General features: G+C 37.3%; 2 protein-coding genes and 1 long non-coding RNA gene across 6 annotated transcripts in view; 1 reads left to right on the forward strand and 2 right to left on the reverse strand.

Annotated features, from left to right (window-relative positions):
• LOC146325719 (tumor necrosis factor receptor superfamily member 14-like) overlaps nucleotides 1-14,778 on the reverse strand; it is a 55,571-nt gene that overhangs the window by 13,371 nt on the left and 27,422 nt on the right. Inside the window, exon 4 of the mRNA XM_084721882.1 lies at nucleotides 6,630-6,688. Within this exon, the coding sequence (XP_084578008.1) occupies nucleotides 6,630-6,645 (16 nt within the window). The 5' untranslated portion in view covers nucleotides 6,646-6,688. The remainder of the gene's footprint in view (nucleotides 1-6,629; nucleotides 6,689-14,778) is intronic.
• LOC146325720 (uncharacterized) lies at nucleotides 67-2,800 on the forward strand. Its single transcript, XR_014770742.1, has 2 exons — nucleotides 67-1,563; nucleotides 1,926-2,800. It is a non-coding gene; the product is annotated as an uncharacterized LOC146325720 (long non-coding RNA).
• LOC146325721 (tumor necrosis factor receptor superfamily member 14-like) lies at nucleotides 6,630-14,360 on the reverse strand. Of its 4 annotated transcripts, none has more exons than XM_084721873.1 (8): nucleotides 14,252-14,359; nucleotides 12,082-12,204; nucleotides 10,976-11,069; nucleotides 10,460-10,585; nucleotides 9,916-10,071; nucleotides 8,036-8,123; nucleotides 6,957-7,141; nucleotides 6,630-6,841 (listed from the first exon to the last, which is right to left on the reverse strand). In XM_084721873.1, exons 2-8 carry the CDS (start codon nucleotides 12,121-12,123, stop codon nucleotides 6,768-6,770), a joined length of 765 nt encoding a protein of 254 aa, XP_084577999.1. In that variant the 5' UTR covers nucleotides 12,124-12,204; nucleotides 14,252-14,359; the 3' UTR covers nucleotides 6,630-6,767. The 4 variants fall into 4 exon arrangements, with proteins under 4 accessions (XP_084577999.1, XP_084578000.1, XP_084578001.1 ...); XM_084721874.1 differs by lacking the exon at nucleotides 14,252-14,359 and adding an exon at nucleotides 13,739-13,940; XM_084721875.1 differs by lacking the exon at nucleotides 6,957-7,141 and having other exon boundaries at nucleotides 14,252-14,360.

A 14,778-nucleotide genomic window follows, 5' to 3' on the forward strand; every position in this document is an offset into this window, starting at 1 on the left:
AGGCAGGTCAGCAAGCTACATCAGGCAATACAACTACACACACACACACACACACACATATATATATAGATGTAACTTGGTAGCTGCAGTAAGCCTAGACAGTATAGATGCATACACACAAGGAAAGAAAGACAAAGACAAAGGGACATGCAAGGACATGTCTTACCAGCCAACATGTGACAACCTGAGGGACAGTGAGTGACAGAAACACAAACAGCTGTTGGAAAGTTCAGATTTCACTGTATTTCTATTGTTTTTCTAAACTGCAAGTCTACATCTTTTCTATTATATTTTAAGTTATTTATCTGTAGCCTATAAATATATCTATGCATGTACATTTTTTCTTTTCATTTTTTCTTTTACACCTGCTTTAAGATAAGATACTCCTTCATTGGTCCCACAATGGGAACATTTGCAGTGTAACAGCAGCAAGATAGAATAAGCATCAATAAGAAAATAAAAGAATAAAGGGGAGATATAAAAATATATAAGTATACAGTATAACAGTATAGACAATATCAACAATAAGCAGACTCAACAAATTTGGACATAGGTAAATAGTGATATTGCACAGTTGTGATATTAATAATGCACAGCATGATGTGAAGTGAAAATGAGATGAAGTGAAACTTTAGCAATGTAAGCATTGTTCCTGATGCCAATAAAGCCCCTTGTATTTTGAATTTTAATTGAACAAACTAATCATGATACATATTTAAGACTAAAAATATCAAATACGAGAAAGTTTAACATGGCTGTGAATGAACTAAAAGAAAAAAGCAAAAGGGGGTTTCTGTGTCATCAAGAGATCAATAAACATTAAATTACCAATTAGAACCGGGCTCAGAATGTTCCAATCAATCATCAAACTGATTGCATTATATGGCAGTGAGGTGTGGGCAACACTAACGCAACAAGATTGGATAAAATGGGACAAACATCCAATTGAAACATGCAGAGTTCTGCAAAAGTATCACCAGGTCCAGAGAATACCTGTGAACTAATATCCTCTACTGTTAAATATCCAAAAATGAGCCCTAAATTTCTGGAATCATAATAAGACAAGTGATCCACTCTTATTTTTCTCACAAAGCCGTGTGCTGCCAGGAATTGAACCCACAAGAGTCAACACTGCCAACTCGCCCTGAAGCTAGGTGAAAGGTCAGAGTCTAAAATCACTGCACCACAACCACCTCAGCCTCCAGACACACACACACTCAAAAAATTAGATCCAACCAAATTATGTTGAAAGAGAAAGAAAAATACATAGATTATTGGACAGAACTAAGAAATTCACAAAAGAAAAGGGAAACCTATCTCACCCTAAACCCTGACTAAATACAGACTGAGTGAAAACAACCCAACAGCAGAGGTGGGCAGACACACAGACCTGACTTGAGAGGTTGTGTTCGTTCTGCGACCAATACTTCCTGATTTCTTCTTCCTAAGTGACTCTGGAAGACTTCCAGCCTTACTGGGAGAGACAGAAGACTGCTGCAGAAGACTGGCAGCAAGATATGTTACAGCCTGCCATGAGCTCCTGTGAACCGCCTATCCCACAAGGTCAATAAATAATGTTACTTACTAATCAATAAGTCATTTGTTGAAGGTTCACAAGAAAATGAACTTACAACACCTTGTACCATTCCATAGCCCCTCTTTTTCTCCATGCCCTTTTGTACTGATTGTCACAATTGCAGTAAAATCGCAATATGAATATTGAAAACAGCATTATAATGAGATATTATAGTGCTGCAGAAATGACCTGGTCTAAAAATCTTGTTCTTCAGATGAAAGAAAACATGTTTGTTTGGTTCAGACCTCAATAAATATCAAATCATTATGATTTTAATATTTTTTTCAGTCAAATGTGAAAAATGCAAAACTAATCATTTCCACTAATCATATCGCAATCACAATTTCAGTCAAAAAAAAAGAAGAAGCAGAAGAAGAAGAAGAAGTAGAAGAAGAAGAAGAAAAAAAAGAAGAAAAGTCACAAAAATACTTCTTCTTTTTTCAACCAAATTGTGCAGATCTAGTATTAATATTCTTTGGTAACACTGGCCAAAAGAATAGACAATAATGATAATAATGCTGTCAGACAAATTCATTTTTATCTTTGTTTTGTGTGACATTTTGTCTCCTTTTGGTGAGTGTGGGGAAGTGAAGGGAGTCTGTAACCATATACAAACATACAAAAAAGTGCAGTTACAATTAAATAGTGAACAGGCAGTCAGATGAAATGATTTAAGAACATACAGCGTGTTTAAGAGGTGCTGGAGTATTATCAATTTATTATTATATTATCAACATGATATCAATATTTCATTTTTAAATATCAGTTTTTGTCAGTACTGGTATATTGTCACACTGCTGGAGTTTCACAAGAAAACAATGTTATACTTTTTGATAATAATGTCGTAATGATGTTATAATTTCAAAAGCAGAAAGGTTTCTGTTCAGGAATGACAGATTTGCATATGAACACTATCTTGTGCGTCTTTATTACATGCTGGTGGATGTTAACAGGGCGATTCAGTCATTATCTACTCCCTGTCATGCAGACTGAAGGCTGGGTTTCCTTCTTTTAGTAAACAAAACACTGCTGGAGCCTCACAGGAAAACAGTGTTGCATAATCTTCAACCAGCATGAGGGCAAATACATGATGACCAACTTTTCATTTTTCAGTGTTGTAATGTGTGCTGTGCATGTATTGTTCTTTATTTTAAAATTGTAGTCCTGATAAATAATCACAGGTTTCACTAAATGTAACTGTAAATTCATTAAAACTTTTTTTTTTCTGTAACTGCATTTACCTTTTTGTATCCTGATGACATAATCCCATTACATGTTACTCTACAAGCCTGGTAATATCAGAGTTGTGCTGAGTGATCGGGTGTGTTTGTATACTAAAAGGATACTAATTGTGATTCTATTTTCGAAATAGCGCACATTTAAAATGTATTTTAAACCCGCTAAGTCCGTAAAAATCAACCAAGATTCCGCACACCTGCGCAAGACAGCGGAAAAACATCAAATCTGGCAACAGCACGGGGCGGGGTGTTCATAGTGACGTCTGCTGCAGCCATTATGCAAAAGAAAATCTGTTGTCACTTTAAAGTTTGTCAAAACCTAGAAGATACGTGCAGACCTAAGGCAGAGTTCACTGACTGGTCAGAGTTCACTGACTGGTACAGACACTGACGGGAGAAGAGGTGACTGACCGCAGAAAGACAGTTTCCACCACACACACGTACAGTCTGTCATCACGCAGTGGGAGGAGCGAGAGCCACCATTTCACTTTATGCACACAAACACAGACACACACTGAGTTAACAACGACAAACAGCGACATTAAATGTGGGACAGAAGACATGTGGTCTGTAGTTTGCAGTGTGAGTGCATTTTATAAACCTACTGTCTGTCTGTGTCAAGAAGCCACAACAGTTTCACTTTTACTGTGAGTCATCCGCTGAGGGGAACTTCAGTTGTAACAGCAGCACAGGACCAGAAACGACAGTGTGCAATAATAAATAAGCAATATACATGAAGTGACAGACAGAAAATAAACAAGAGCAATTAAATGTATAACATGCAGTATTTTCTTCAAAAACAATGTGATCAAATCCGTCTAAACCAGGGCGGGGTAATTATTTTTCATGTGATATATTTCACAGATGATATAAGGTCCTAGTAATGACTAAATCTCTAATAATGAAATGGTCAGAAGTGTTGTATAGAGGACACTTCTACTGATGGTCACTCACTCTGCCATGTGATGAATTGTGGGTGAATATTTTGATGGAATCCACCTTCCAGGTTACATTTTGCCCAGGTCTGCTTTAAACCGTCACTTATGACCAGTGGTGGAAAGAGTACTGAAAATCTGTACTCAAGTACAAGTACTATTACATTGCTAAAATATTACTCAATTACAAGTAAAAGTACTAGGGTTAGAATAACACTTAAGTAAAAGTACAAAGTATTTGTCATAAAAACTACTCAGAGTATTAGTTACTTTAGTTAACTACTCATAAAAGTACAAGTACCCCAAAAAACTACTTAATTACAGTAATTGGAGTATTTGTAATTAATTACTTCCACCCCTGCTTATGACCCACTGTTTTGGTGGCTCCTGCCTGTATTTCCTTATTTTTGTCATTATTGTGCTCAGGACACTTTACCAACTAAACACAATAGTATTTGATGTCCTGGTAGACTTCTGCTGTGTTTAGTAACAGCCTGGACAAATCCTTCTTATTCTGCCTTTAAACTCAAACACAGCAGTACATGTATAATACTCGCAAATAACGTTGTAGTGTAAATTACCAAAGCAAGAAAAGTGTCAAAGTGCAAGTCGTTAAAAACGTTAAATGAGGTGCAATAACTGCTATTTCTAGACTGCTGGTTAAGTGTTAATACATTTTATTTGGTTAAATTCTTAACAGTGACTAATTTAGACTGATACTGATCTTATTATAATACAGTGACCTCTAACACTTGTCCCTATCTTTTAATATTTTATTTTTATTTCTTAAAACTATATGTATATACACTGTTGCCCATAAAGTTGGAATAAAATATTTTTTACCACTTCTCATGAAATGATTGTGACAATGTGATTTATTCTTGATGGATAAAGCATATATCTTCTCAAAACTTTATTGATCAATCTCTTCCAAACATATCATAGTGAAAATTAAACCACAGTTAACCTTTGCAAACTGTGAATTCAGGCTTAAACAAAAGTGGGGGTATTGAACAATAGGTTAAAGGCTTTTGTTTCAATATTTCAACCTTGGTCAGTTTAACAGAAAACACATATTCGAGGGGATTTCATCCATAACAATGTCCAATATTACTCTTTCAAATGTCACTCAGTCACTAATGTCACGTATGGCCACCCCTGACACGGATCAATGCGTTAAGACATTGTGGCATACTGTCCACAAGCTTGTTGATGGCATCAATGGGCAGGACGTCCCACTCTTTGGTCAGATCCCGGGTTAATTCCTGTAGACTGAGGAATAATGTCCCTCTCATTAGGGGCTCAGCCTAAGGCATCCCAGGCATGCTCAATAGGCTTCATATCAGAGAAGCAAGCAGGCCATGGCATCTGGTGCACCACTTCTGCATCAAGAAATTCTCTCACTGCAGCTGCCCTATGTGCTCTTGCCTTGTTGTCTTGCAGCCTAAAGTTGTTCCCTTGACGCTTCTTGCATGTGGGAGGCAATGGTTCTCCAGGATGTACACAACGGCATTGACGTTTCCATCCAGCATCACCAATGGCGTTTTTCCTCCATAATGAATAACAGCCCATACCATCACTAAACTGTCACCTCCTTGAGTGGCTACCGGGATGCAGTCATTGCGGAAGTTCTCACCACGTAATCGCGGCACACTTTGTCTTCCATCTATACGGTCAAGGATATAACGGCTCTCATCCATAAAGACAACATGTTGCCATTGCCCAAGCTGTAATCTTCTTTACTCCCTATCCCAGCGAAGTCGAGCAACTCTGTGTCAAACAGTTAGGCGTGGACACTTGGTCATTCGTCTTGTTCGATAACCATGCTGAAGCAATCTTCAATTTACAGTTTGGTGGGAAATGTTGATTGCATGGTGTCTTCTCCACAAACAACAGAAGCGCCTTGCTGGCATTTTTACAGCACAGATTAAGCAGTTGCCGATCATCTCGTCTGGTAGTTAGTCGTGGTCGTCCCGGAGATTTTCATGGCCTCAAATGACCCTCCTCTTGATTACATTTGAGGATTTTGCAGACCGCCCTCTGCGATATTCCGAGGAAATCAACAATGTTGGCTTGTTTGTGTCCATCCTGTCAGAGTGCAAGCACTCTGGACTATTGACAGTTGTGTCAGATGAGGCGTAGCCTAGGGAACTTCTGTGTCAAATTTGGTTGAAAATTATACAGCCAATTCTGAAAATGTGAACTTACTGCATACAGACTTTAAGCAGGAAAAGGACAACACAGCGAATGTCTTGCTTTTTATAGCGCCAAACAATTGTTGAGCATGAATTTGTTTCATCTGGGTAACTGGGACTCAGTATATAATTATTGCACCTGGACAAAAGTGATTATTGATGTGTATAAATAGGAATAAAAAGAGAAATGTGTCTGAAAACAAAATTATGCCAACTTTATGGGCAACAGATAGATAGATAGATAGATAGATAGATAGAAATATATGTGTGTGTATGTGTGTACTTCTTGAATGGGTGAAACTGTAACTAACAATTTCCCTCCGAGGATCAATAAAGTATTTCTTATTCTGATTTACTTAGGGTTGCCATTTAGTCCCATTATATTATACTACAGGCCAGGCCGAAAATATGTATTTTTGATTTTAAGGTGAACTGTCCCTTTAAGACACACGTCTTAACATCAGTCTGTGTACAGTAACATGTATGAGATAATGATCCAGACTTCAGACCAGCAGCTCTGCAGAGGGTGTGTTCACTGTCTCTCACGTCCAACTTGATAATAATCTGCAGCGTCTGGGAAAACTGTCTGCATGTTGAGATAAAACTGTCTTTTCCTGAGGAGAGAAATATATTTAGTTTAAACAGAAACATCTTGTTTTGACATCAGTGAACACTGCTGTCTTACCTGCTGCTGTTGACATCTGTTAGAAATCTGTGATGATGATTCTTCTACATTCACTGCTCCTTTTTTGTTAAATGTTGATAAATGAGTGACAACATTTCATTAATTAGAAGAAAATCATACTTTCTACTGTACATAGACTTAGAGGTATATATGTAGCAGTGTAACAAGTTTAAAACATACCGTTTTAGGATTGTTAGAATCTCTTTTTCTTTCTGTAATAAAACATTGAAAATGAAAAACACTGATCAACAACTTCATGATGTGACAGACAATATTATTATATTATTAAAAACATCATAGTGTTTTTATATCTAGATGCAAATATACCTTTGCATGGACTTATTTTATTCTTTTTCAGGAAGTATAATGAAAGTACAGCTGCTCCACTTATTATAAAAATTGTCACAATAACGCCGATCACAATTCCTGTCCTGTCTGAACTTTGTTCTCCACATTCAGCATCAGTTGAAACATTTCCTGGTTTGATCAGCTGGAGATTCTTTGTTTCACATCTGAAACGATGAAGGAACATTAGTTTTTTAAAGTGGTTTTTAACTTGTTATGACACAAAATATATCCTTACTGATTGAACTTTTACTCAAGTAAAAGTAAAAAAGTACAGGCTTTGAAATGTACTCTAAGTATAAAAGTAAAAATTGGCCTTGTGAAAGACACTTCCTCTAATTAACTGAACCTCAGCCTCTCTCCACAGTCAAGTGTCCCTCTCTGTTTCGTCTTGTTACATCTTTATGTCATTTTTGTCTTGTTATGCCTTTTACATTATTTATGTCTCATGTCTTTTATGCCCTTTTTTGTTTGGTCTTTTTCGTCATATGTCTTTACTTGTTACATCTTTTTGACCTTGTTACATCTTTTATGTTGTTTTTGTCTTGGTATATCTTACGCCTTTTTCATCTCGTTACATCTTGTATATCGTTTTGTCTTGTTAGGTATTTTTCATCTTGTTATGTTTTTTTTGTTATATGTTTTTTTTTACATCTTTCTTTGTCCAGTGTCTTATTTTGTTTTCATCTCGTTGCAGGATATGCACTGATGGTTACACCAGTGAATCATTTTTCTATGTGTCATTCTCTCATTCATTTAGGTTGAAATCAGCAGAACACAATGATGCAAAATAAAAAAATAATCAATATTTCCTCTCAGATGCATAAAACAAAAGTAACGAGTCTCTTGAAAATGTAAGGAGTTGAAAGTATAGAGATTCATGCTCAAATGTAAAGAGTAAAAGTAAGAAACCTAAAAAATCGACATAAGTACAGTAACAAAGTATTTGTATTTAGTTACATCCCATCTCTGAATGACAGTAATTAAGGACCTACTAACTAGTATTTGATGGCTGCTGTGAAAAAGTTCTATTCATGTGTCTGATGTGAAGCTTCACTTACTGTGTGTGTGTCTGACAGGATGTAAATGTTCCATCTGAATATGTTCCATCACTGCAGTCAGAACACTCAGTGTCTCTTGATGATGTTCCTGTACAAACATGATTAACATGACTTTAAACATGATTTTCTGATAAAATTATGTTAAATCTTTCTTTCTAATCATTTCAGTGGATCTAACAGGTCTGAGACTTTATAATCAGAAACTTACTAGTCAAAAACTTTTCCCTGACTCATCAACTCTCTAGTTGCACAATGTAGTGTGTTACAAACCCATGTCTGCTGACTTCCTGTCAACCCTTCAGTCACGTTATGCCTCAGTGATGACTTCCTTAAAGTCCTTTCTCATTGTTTCTTCACTTTTCACAGGTCGCTTTGTGCATATTGTTAATAGTATTTGGCGTTTTTTTCCATAGTTTTTTTGGATGATTTTATTTATTTATTATTAATATCTATCTACCTGTGCAGTTTCAGAATCACCTCAGTGTCTCAGATAACTGTTAGTGATATTAGCTAGTCAGTCAGTGAAACACTTAACTAAGTTATGTTAGTTATTCACTTTCCAAATTCTCAAACTTTTTTTTTTGGGGACCCACTTTTAAAAAATGACAGACCATCGTGACCCAGTTCACAACAGGCTTCATCAATAAATCTTAGAGAGTTAATATTTGATTTTATATTTTAATATTTTTACTGCCATTTCCACATCACCTTATTATCTGGACAGATGCATATACACATGAGAAGTAAATGCATTTAGGAGTTAACAGGTCATCTCATTGTTTTTATTTCCTCTCATCAAGAAAACAAACCTAAAAAAAGTTGAGACAATTCAAAATTTCAAGGCAACTTAGTGTAAAAGATTTTTGAGGTTTTTTTTTTAATCAATTTTAAAACGTTTTGCCAACCTAGTTGAGATAATTTACTTTTCCTCTTTAGATCTTTGACATTTAGAAAATTGTATTTCAAAAATTATTTACAGTGAGCTGTGAACCGGATCTGTCATTATTTAGGTGCTTGAAAATGAAATGATTCAATTAAAAATACAGAAACCATTTCCACTATTCATCTTACTTTGAAATACATTCTTGAGGTTCATTCAGGTTTATCTAAAAAGAAGAAAAGTAAAACAACAAAACATTATTAGTTGAGAAAACTTTTGTTTTAAACTCAAGAGTTTGAAATTTTCTCAACTTTTTTTGTTTGTCCAGTGTAGGACATTTTAACTTACTTCATAAATGAGACAAAGAAGTGCATCTATTAACAAGCTCTCATTCATTCCTCTCATCTGTTAAACAATATACCCATTTGTAAAATTATTTATAAAAGCCGTCCTGCAGATATAAATCTTAAATAGTTCTTCAATAGTGTTTTATTTATTTAAATCTCCTGAGACCCACCTGTGGGTCACAACCCAGTGTTTGGGAATGACTGACCTAAGACACTGAGGTGATTATCAAAATATTAAAAACAAACACTCTACACAAAAAAAACCAAAAACAAAGCTAACATCCAGAAAATGTTTTTTAAGTAAGATATTTCACAAAATGGTCTTCTCATTTGCGCATGCTGGCTACCAACCTGTGCCCTAGATATTATTGTATACCACTAATTCTCAACAGCAAACAGATTTGAAGAAATTATTATATTATATTGGAGAGAATGCAGACATCTCTATGGGGCAATATCTTCAAACCCCCCCCCCCCCCCAAAAAAAAAAAAAAAAAAAATCTAAATGGATAAACAGCACTATAGGCCAGGGGAAAAATATGTATCTTTGATTTTAGGGTGAACTGTCCCTTTACATCCATTGCTGGAACTCACAGGTGTACAGTTCATTGTTTGTGTACACAGCAGTGCCACACATTAAGAAGAAAACCCACCTGTCTGTCTGATGTACTGTCCTGGTGAACAGTTTGTGTGTTTCTTTGCTGCTCTGCAGCTCTCTTCTTCAGACTCTGTACAGTAGAATCCCTCCAGTGGTTCACAAACTGTATCTGATGTTGTCGTACATGTCCTCTTTATCTTCAAACCAGAACCTGTCAACACATGTACAGGTCACATACGGACTAGGGATGCAACGATACCACTTTTTTCAGTCTGAGTACAAGTACAAATACTTACATTTGGGTACTTGCCGATACAAGTACTTATTAGCTGTCAAAGTTCTAACAATAACTTTAAAAACATGTTTTATTTTCATTAGATGTTCAATTTCTATGGTTATCAGTATTAGTACCAGTACATGATGACAGTATTGGACCGATACCCACCGTAAACTCCTAACTATCTATTTATGATGCATTAAGAGCCAAATGTATTTATTTTATTTATGAAGTAAAGTAGAAACAACCTTTACTGCCTCACAGTACAGATAAATATCAATAAATGTATAACTAAGTTTTAAAAGTTTTACCAGAAACTTACCCTCATGACAGACTGAACAGGCAAAACACCGACTAAGTCCATTTGACTGATTCATGAAAGTCCCCTCAGTGCAGGGCAGACAGGAAGTACTTTTGAATTCCGTGCAATCAGTTTTAACGCGACTTCCTGTTGGAAAGAAACCAACAATGTCATTTCATGCCATAAAATGTCTCTATTCAACAAAAATATGTAATATTGAGAGTAAAGTAAGCAGGCAAAGACATGCACTGCTGTCTACTACACTACAGTGTCATTCTTATTCCCACCACCAGGTGAAACCAAAATTAAGACAAACAAAACAAACAAACTAAAGAAAATAAATTCCACCTTGTTTAAAACTCCAGTTAGATGCAGGTCCTTCACTGTTAAATTCCACTTGTGAACATATTTACTGCTCTGCACAACAAGTATAAGATCTTGAGTCTGGTAATCATGGCTGGTACCTGGCAGTAAAACAAAGACTCCATATGTAACCACTGAAGTGAAATATCCCTTCAACATCTGATTGGATCTTACCAGCAGGACACGTAGGACAGCATTGTTTCCCTGTCCAATACTCTGATCGATGACATGACTGGGTTTGTCCTCTGAAGACATTAATCACAAGTATCTGTGAAGAAGAAGACAGAGTTTTTAATCTAATCTTTCCTGTTATAGCATGAAGTCACATGACTGAGGTCACATTTGTGTGATACTGTATCTCAGGGGAAACGTCAGTGTGGACTGACATGAGTTGAAATCTCAGTTGTACGTCTCACAGAACAAATGTCATAGTTCTGATTTTTTTTTTTATCTCACATTCAATTAATATCAATTATGACTGTTCTCTCTGTAGTGAGTGGAGCTTCCCCCCGTTTGTCCCACCCCGTAATCACAGAATTATAAGATTTTTTTTAAATGTCTCCTTTTTAACAGGAAACAAATTAATTGCTCTTGAATTTTAAACAAATTATTTCTTGTTGGACTATAAATACACATCTCGGCTCCTCCTTTCTTACCCAAGAACTTGTGTGTGTATATATATGTTGTATATATTGTGTGTATATATTAAGTGTATATTCTCTGGGTGAAATTCCCAATGTGGAATTGTCGGGTTCATATAGTCAGTAGTTTGGTTAGAGACCATGTCACACCTTATTTCAGTTTTTTTCCCCCTCATAATTATGATGTTAAGTCTCATATGACTTTTAAACTCATAATTATGATTCACCTTGGATATTTTTTTTCTCTTAATGGCAGAAATGGGCTGAAACAAGTGACAATGGCAGGCTTATACCCACAGAGAACATCTGGTGAGTCACTTGTAATTTCATAATCCAGTTTTTAGGACCTGTCAAAATTGCATCTAAGACAGTCTAAGACCTAATATTCTGAAGATGGGATTTCAGACTTTTTAAAAACACATCACCCTGTCACTCAGCGGAGCTAATAAAACCTTTCTGATGAACAGAAAAGCATTTTCATTTTTTCTTTTCCTGACATTGAAATGTTTGTACATGTGTGAGAGAGAAAGAAAGAGAAAATCACAAAGGCAAAAAGACAGAAATGTTGGTGAGGAGAAGCAATATGATGTATGAATTGGCAAACAAATAAAAAGAGTTGCTGAAAATAAATTATTTTACCAGCATGGCTGCAATTTGTTGAGGTTTTCTTCCAAACGGCATTTTATTCACAGTTTCTACAGCCTGAAGATGTCATCTCAGTGATATGTAAAATCCAAAATCCAAAATCCCAAAGGATATCATCTGAAATGAAGAAGAAAATAGATCCATGTAGAGATTACACTGTAAAACAAGCTGTTTATTTTCAGCTTTCTGCAGTAACAGGACAGGAAACCAGGAAACCATGGTCATCAGTTATCATTCAATAATTAATTAATCAAATAATGCCATAATATACCAGTCACACGTGCTATTTTTCTGCAGATCCAGTACATTTACTTATCAGACTTTGAGTACATTTTGCTGATAATACCTCTTTACGTCTGCACTCCTGGGACACTTACTCTACAGTGACACCAGCACTAGGGAGCACCGGGGAGACACTGAACTGCTTGTTTTTGGCTGCGGCACCGAGGTGGATGGGTGCTGTTTGCAACTTCTAGTGTTGCTGGCAGTGAAGACAGTTCAATAGGGGAGCTGTTCCTGTGTTAGGAGGGGAGGCTGGGTGCCTCCTTTAGGTAGCGAGGGAAGGGGGAGTAGAAGGTGCCTTTGCAGAGTTGGATGGAACTGCAATCTTCCTGCTTCAACAAGTTGTCTTGTGCCTCCTTGCCGGTTCAAGCAAGTTGTCTGTCGTCACTGCTTTGACGTCCTGGCTGCACCAAGCATTTGTCCCCACATGCGCTTCCTGACCCCACAGGGGTCCTAGTCTACTTATGATTTGTTTTACGGTAGATTTTATAAATTTAACACCCGGCCAGGACCCCATTTAGAGGCAGTATTCGTGACTCAGTTAGCCCTCTGCTTCCCCCTATCAGTTGAAGTGGGTCTGACTTGTCCTTACTGATTGCTGTGCATTCTGATATTGTGTTATAGTAGTGTGCAGAGTGCTGTTTTGTTCTCTAGTGCTGTGTGTAGTGGTCCTTGTAAGGTGTGAGCAAAGTTATCCTAATTCACTTGCAGTGTTGTGTGTTTAGTGACTGACTCTTGTGGGACTTCCTAGGTGGGGGTGTCTTTTAGCTTTTATGAATTTGTACTTTCAGTAAAGGTTATTTTTGCATCACATACCTGTCCTTGTGGGGTGAATGTTTACGCTACCCTCAATCTCCAACACCTAAAACTTATTTCACTGGTGGCAGCGGTGGGATACTATAAATAAAAATGTCTGAGGCGGAGAACATTTTATTCCAGTCAGGGTTACAGGAAATGAGTGCAAGTGAAAACAGCCTTTCAGGCAGCATGGCTGTCGCAATAGCGCCCCCTCCAGCCAGTTCAACCCCTCATCCAGTGTTCATGCCTTAAGTTTTTACTGGGGTCGGTCGGGACTGGTCTGATTGGTTAGAGCAATTTGAGCTGGGATGATTCTGTCAACTTAATGTTACTGTGAATGAATGATATCTAACTTGGAGAGGAGTTCACCCGATACTGTTCACTCTCGGTATGTTATCTTGTCTTCAGTTCTGCTTCATCCTCTCATCTCATCACTGTCACTCGCTTTGACAGGAGGGGAAGGCGATGCCCTCGCGGAGCTCATACGGCCCTACGCTACTTGCGTAATGTGCGCACGGGGCCGATCGGCTGTGATTATGTGTTAGATTAAGTGTTACACCTGTAGTTTCACCTGAAATATCCGTCTGTGGTTTACTGGCTGCTGCTGTTGCTGTTCATGTACAGCTTTCTGTGGATGGCGGTGCCGTTGACTCTTTTGAAAACCGTGGATGTCCATATTGAGGGGTAAGCGCGGGTGAGAATCAAACACCTCCTCTTCACGGCAGGATACGGAGGCTACGTGGCCGTCGGCGGCGTATTACTGCCTCTCTGGTAGACTCAGTACAGTCTACGCAGTACAGTCAGACAGAGACTGAGACAGAGACAGAGACTGAGAGAAATTACTTGTACAATGTCATTTTCAAAACGTAAAACATGCGGGGCTTTTGAGAAAACATTCGGGGCTTTAGCCTCAGTAGTCTCTCCCTAAATCCACCTCTGTCCTAATCTGGACCACAGAGACTATCAGCTCGAGTCTAAGAGCCTCACCACAACAACACAAACAACTGACTCCAACAGTGTTACACGAGTCACCCCCTTCAAAGACAAAGAAATACAGTGTAAAGAAAACAGAGTATTCACTTACAGGAGCTGCGACACATCTGGCGGTCATCTGACTTGTGTTATGATTCAGCTTTGCTCCAGTCTTTCAAAATAAAAGCACTGAGGAGGCTGCAGAGGGAAACACTGAGGCTTTCACAGAAGACATATCAGTATTTCAATGATTATATTTGAAAGTATTATATTTTATTCATTTCATTGAATTATTAGGCTATTCTCTTCTAAATTCAACCTCATTTCTATCAACTCTGCTTCAGAAATAAAAGGGTTACTGTCCAGAAAACGGCAAAATGTTGTCTTTACGCATTTTTACGTTAGATCTGGCTCACTCACTGGTTCAGACTTCATGAAGGGACAGAAGATCATAGCGTGTTTTGAAAGTGACAGGTGAATTAACCAATCACACTTTGATTTGATCTTGCTCAGACTGTAGACGAGATTTTAACAGAGATTTTGCTCTTTACTATAAGGATATATATTAGGATGTTTAGATTATCGTGAAAAGGTTAGTCTGTTAGAAAACAACTTTCAGACACTTGAATCTTCTTTTTA

Source organism: Lutjanus erythropterus, chromosome 6 (genome assembly GCF_056507025.1).
Source record: "Lutjanus erythropterus isolate fLutEry1 chromosome 6, fLutEry1.hap2, whole genome shotgun sequence".
Classification (NCBI taxonomy): domain Eukaryota; kingdom Metazoa; phylum Chordata; class Actinopteri; order Lutjaniformes; family Lutjanidae; genus Lutjanus; species Lutjanus erythropterus.

Bases quoted from the DNA above. Each gene is read 5' to 3' on its own strand.
- LOC146325721 (XM_084721873.1), bottom strand. From the start codon at position 12,123: ATGCCGTTTGGAAGAAAACCTCAACAAATTGCAGCCATGCTG. The intron at 11,070-12,081 runs GTAAAATAATTT...TCTTCTTCACAG, and splicing joins AACAAATTGCAGCCATGCTG to ATACTTGTGATTAATGTCTT. The intron at 6,842-6,956 runs GTATATTTGCAT...GTTTTATTACAG, and splicing joins TAAAATAAGTCCATGCAAAG to AAAGAAAAAGAGATTCTAAC.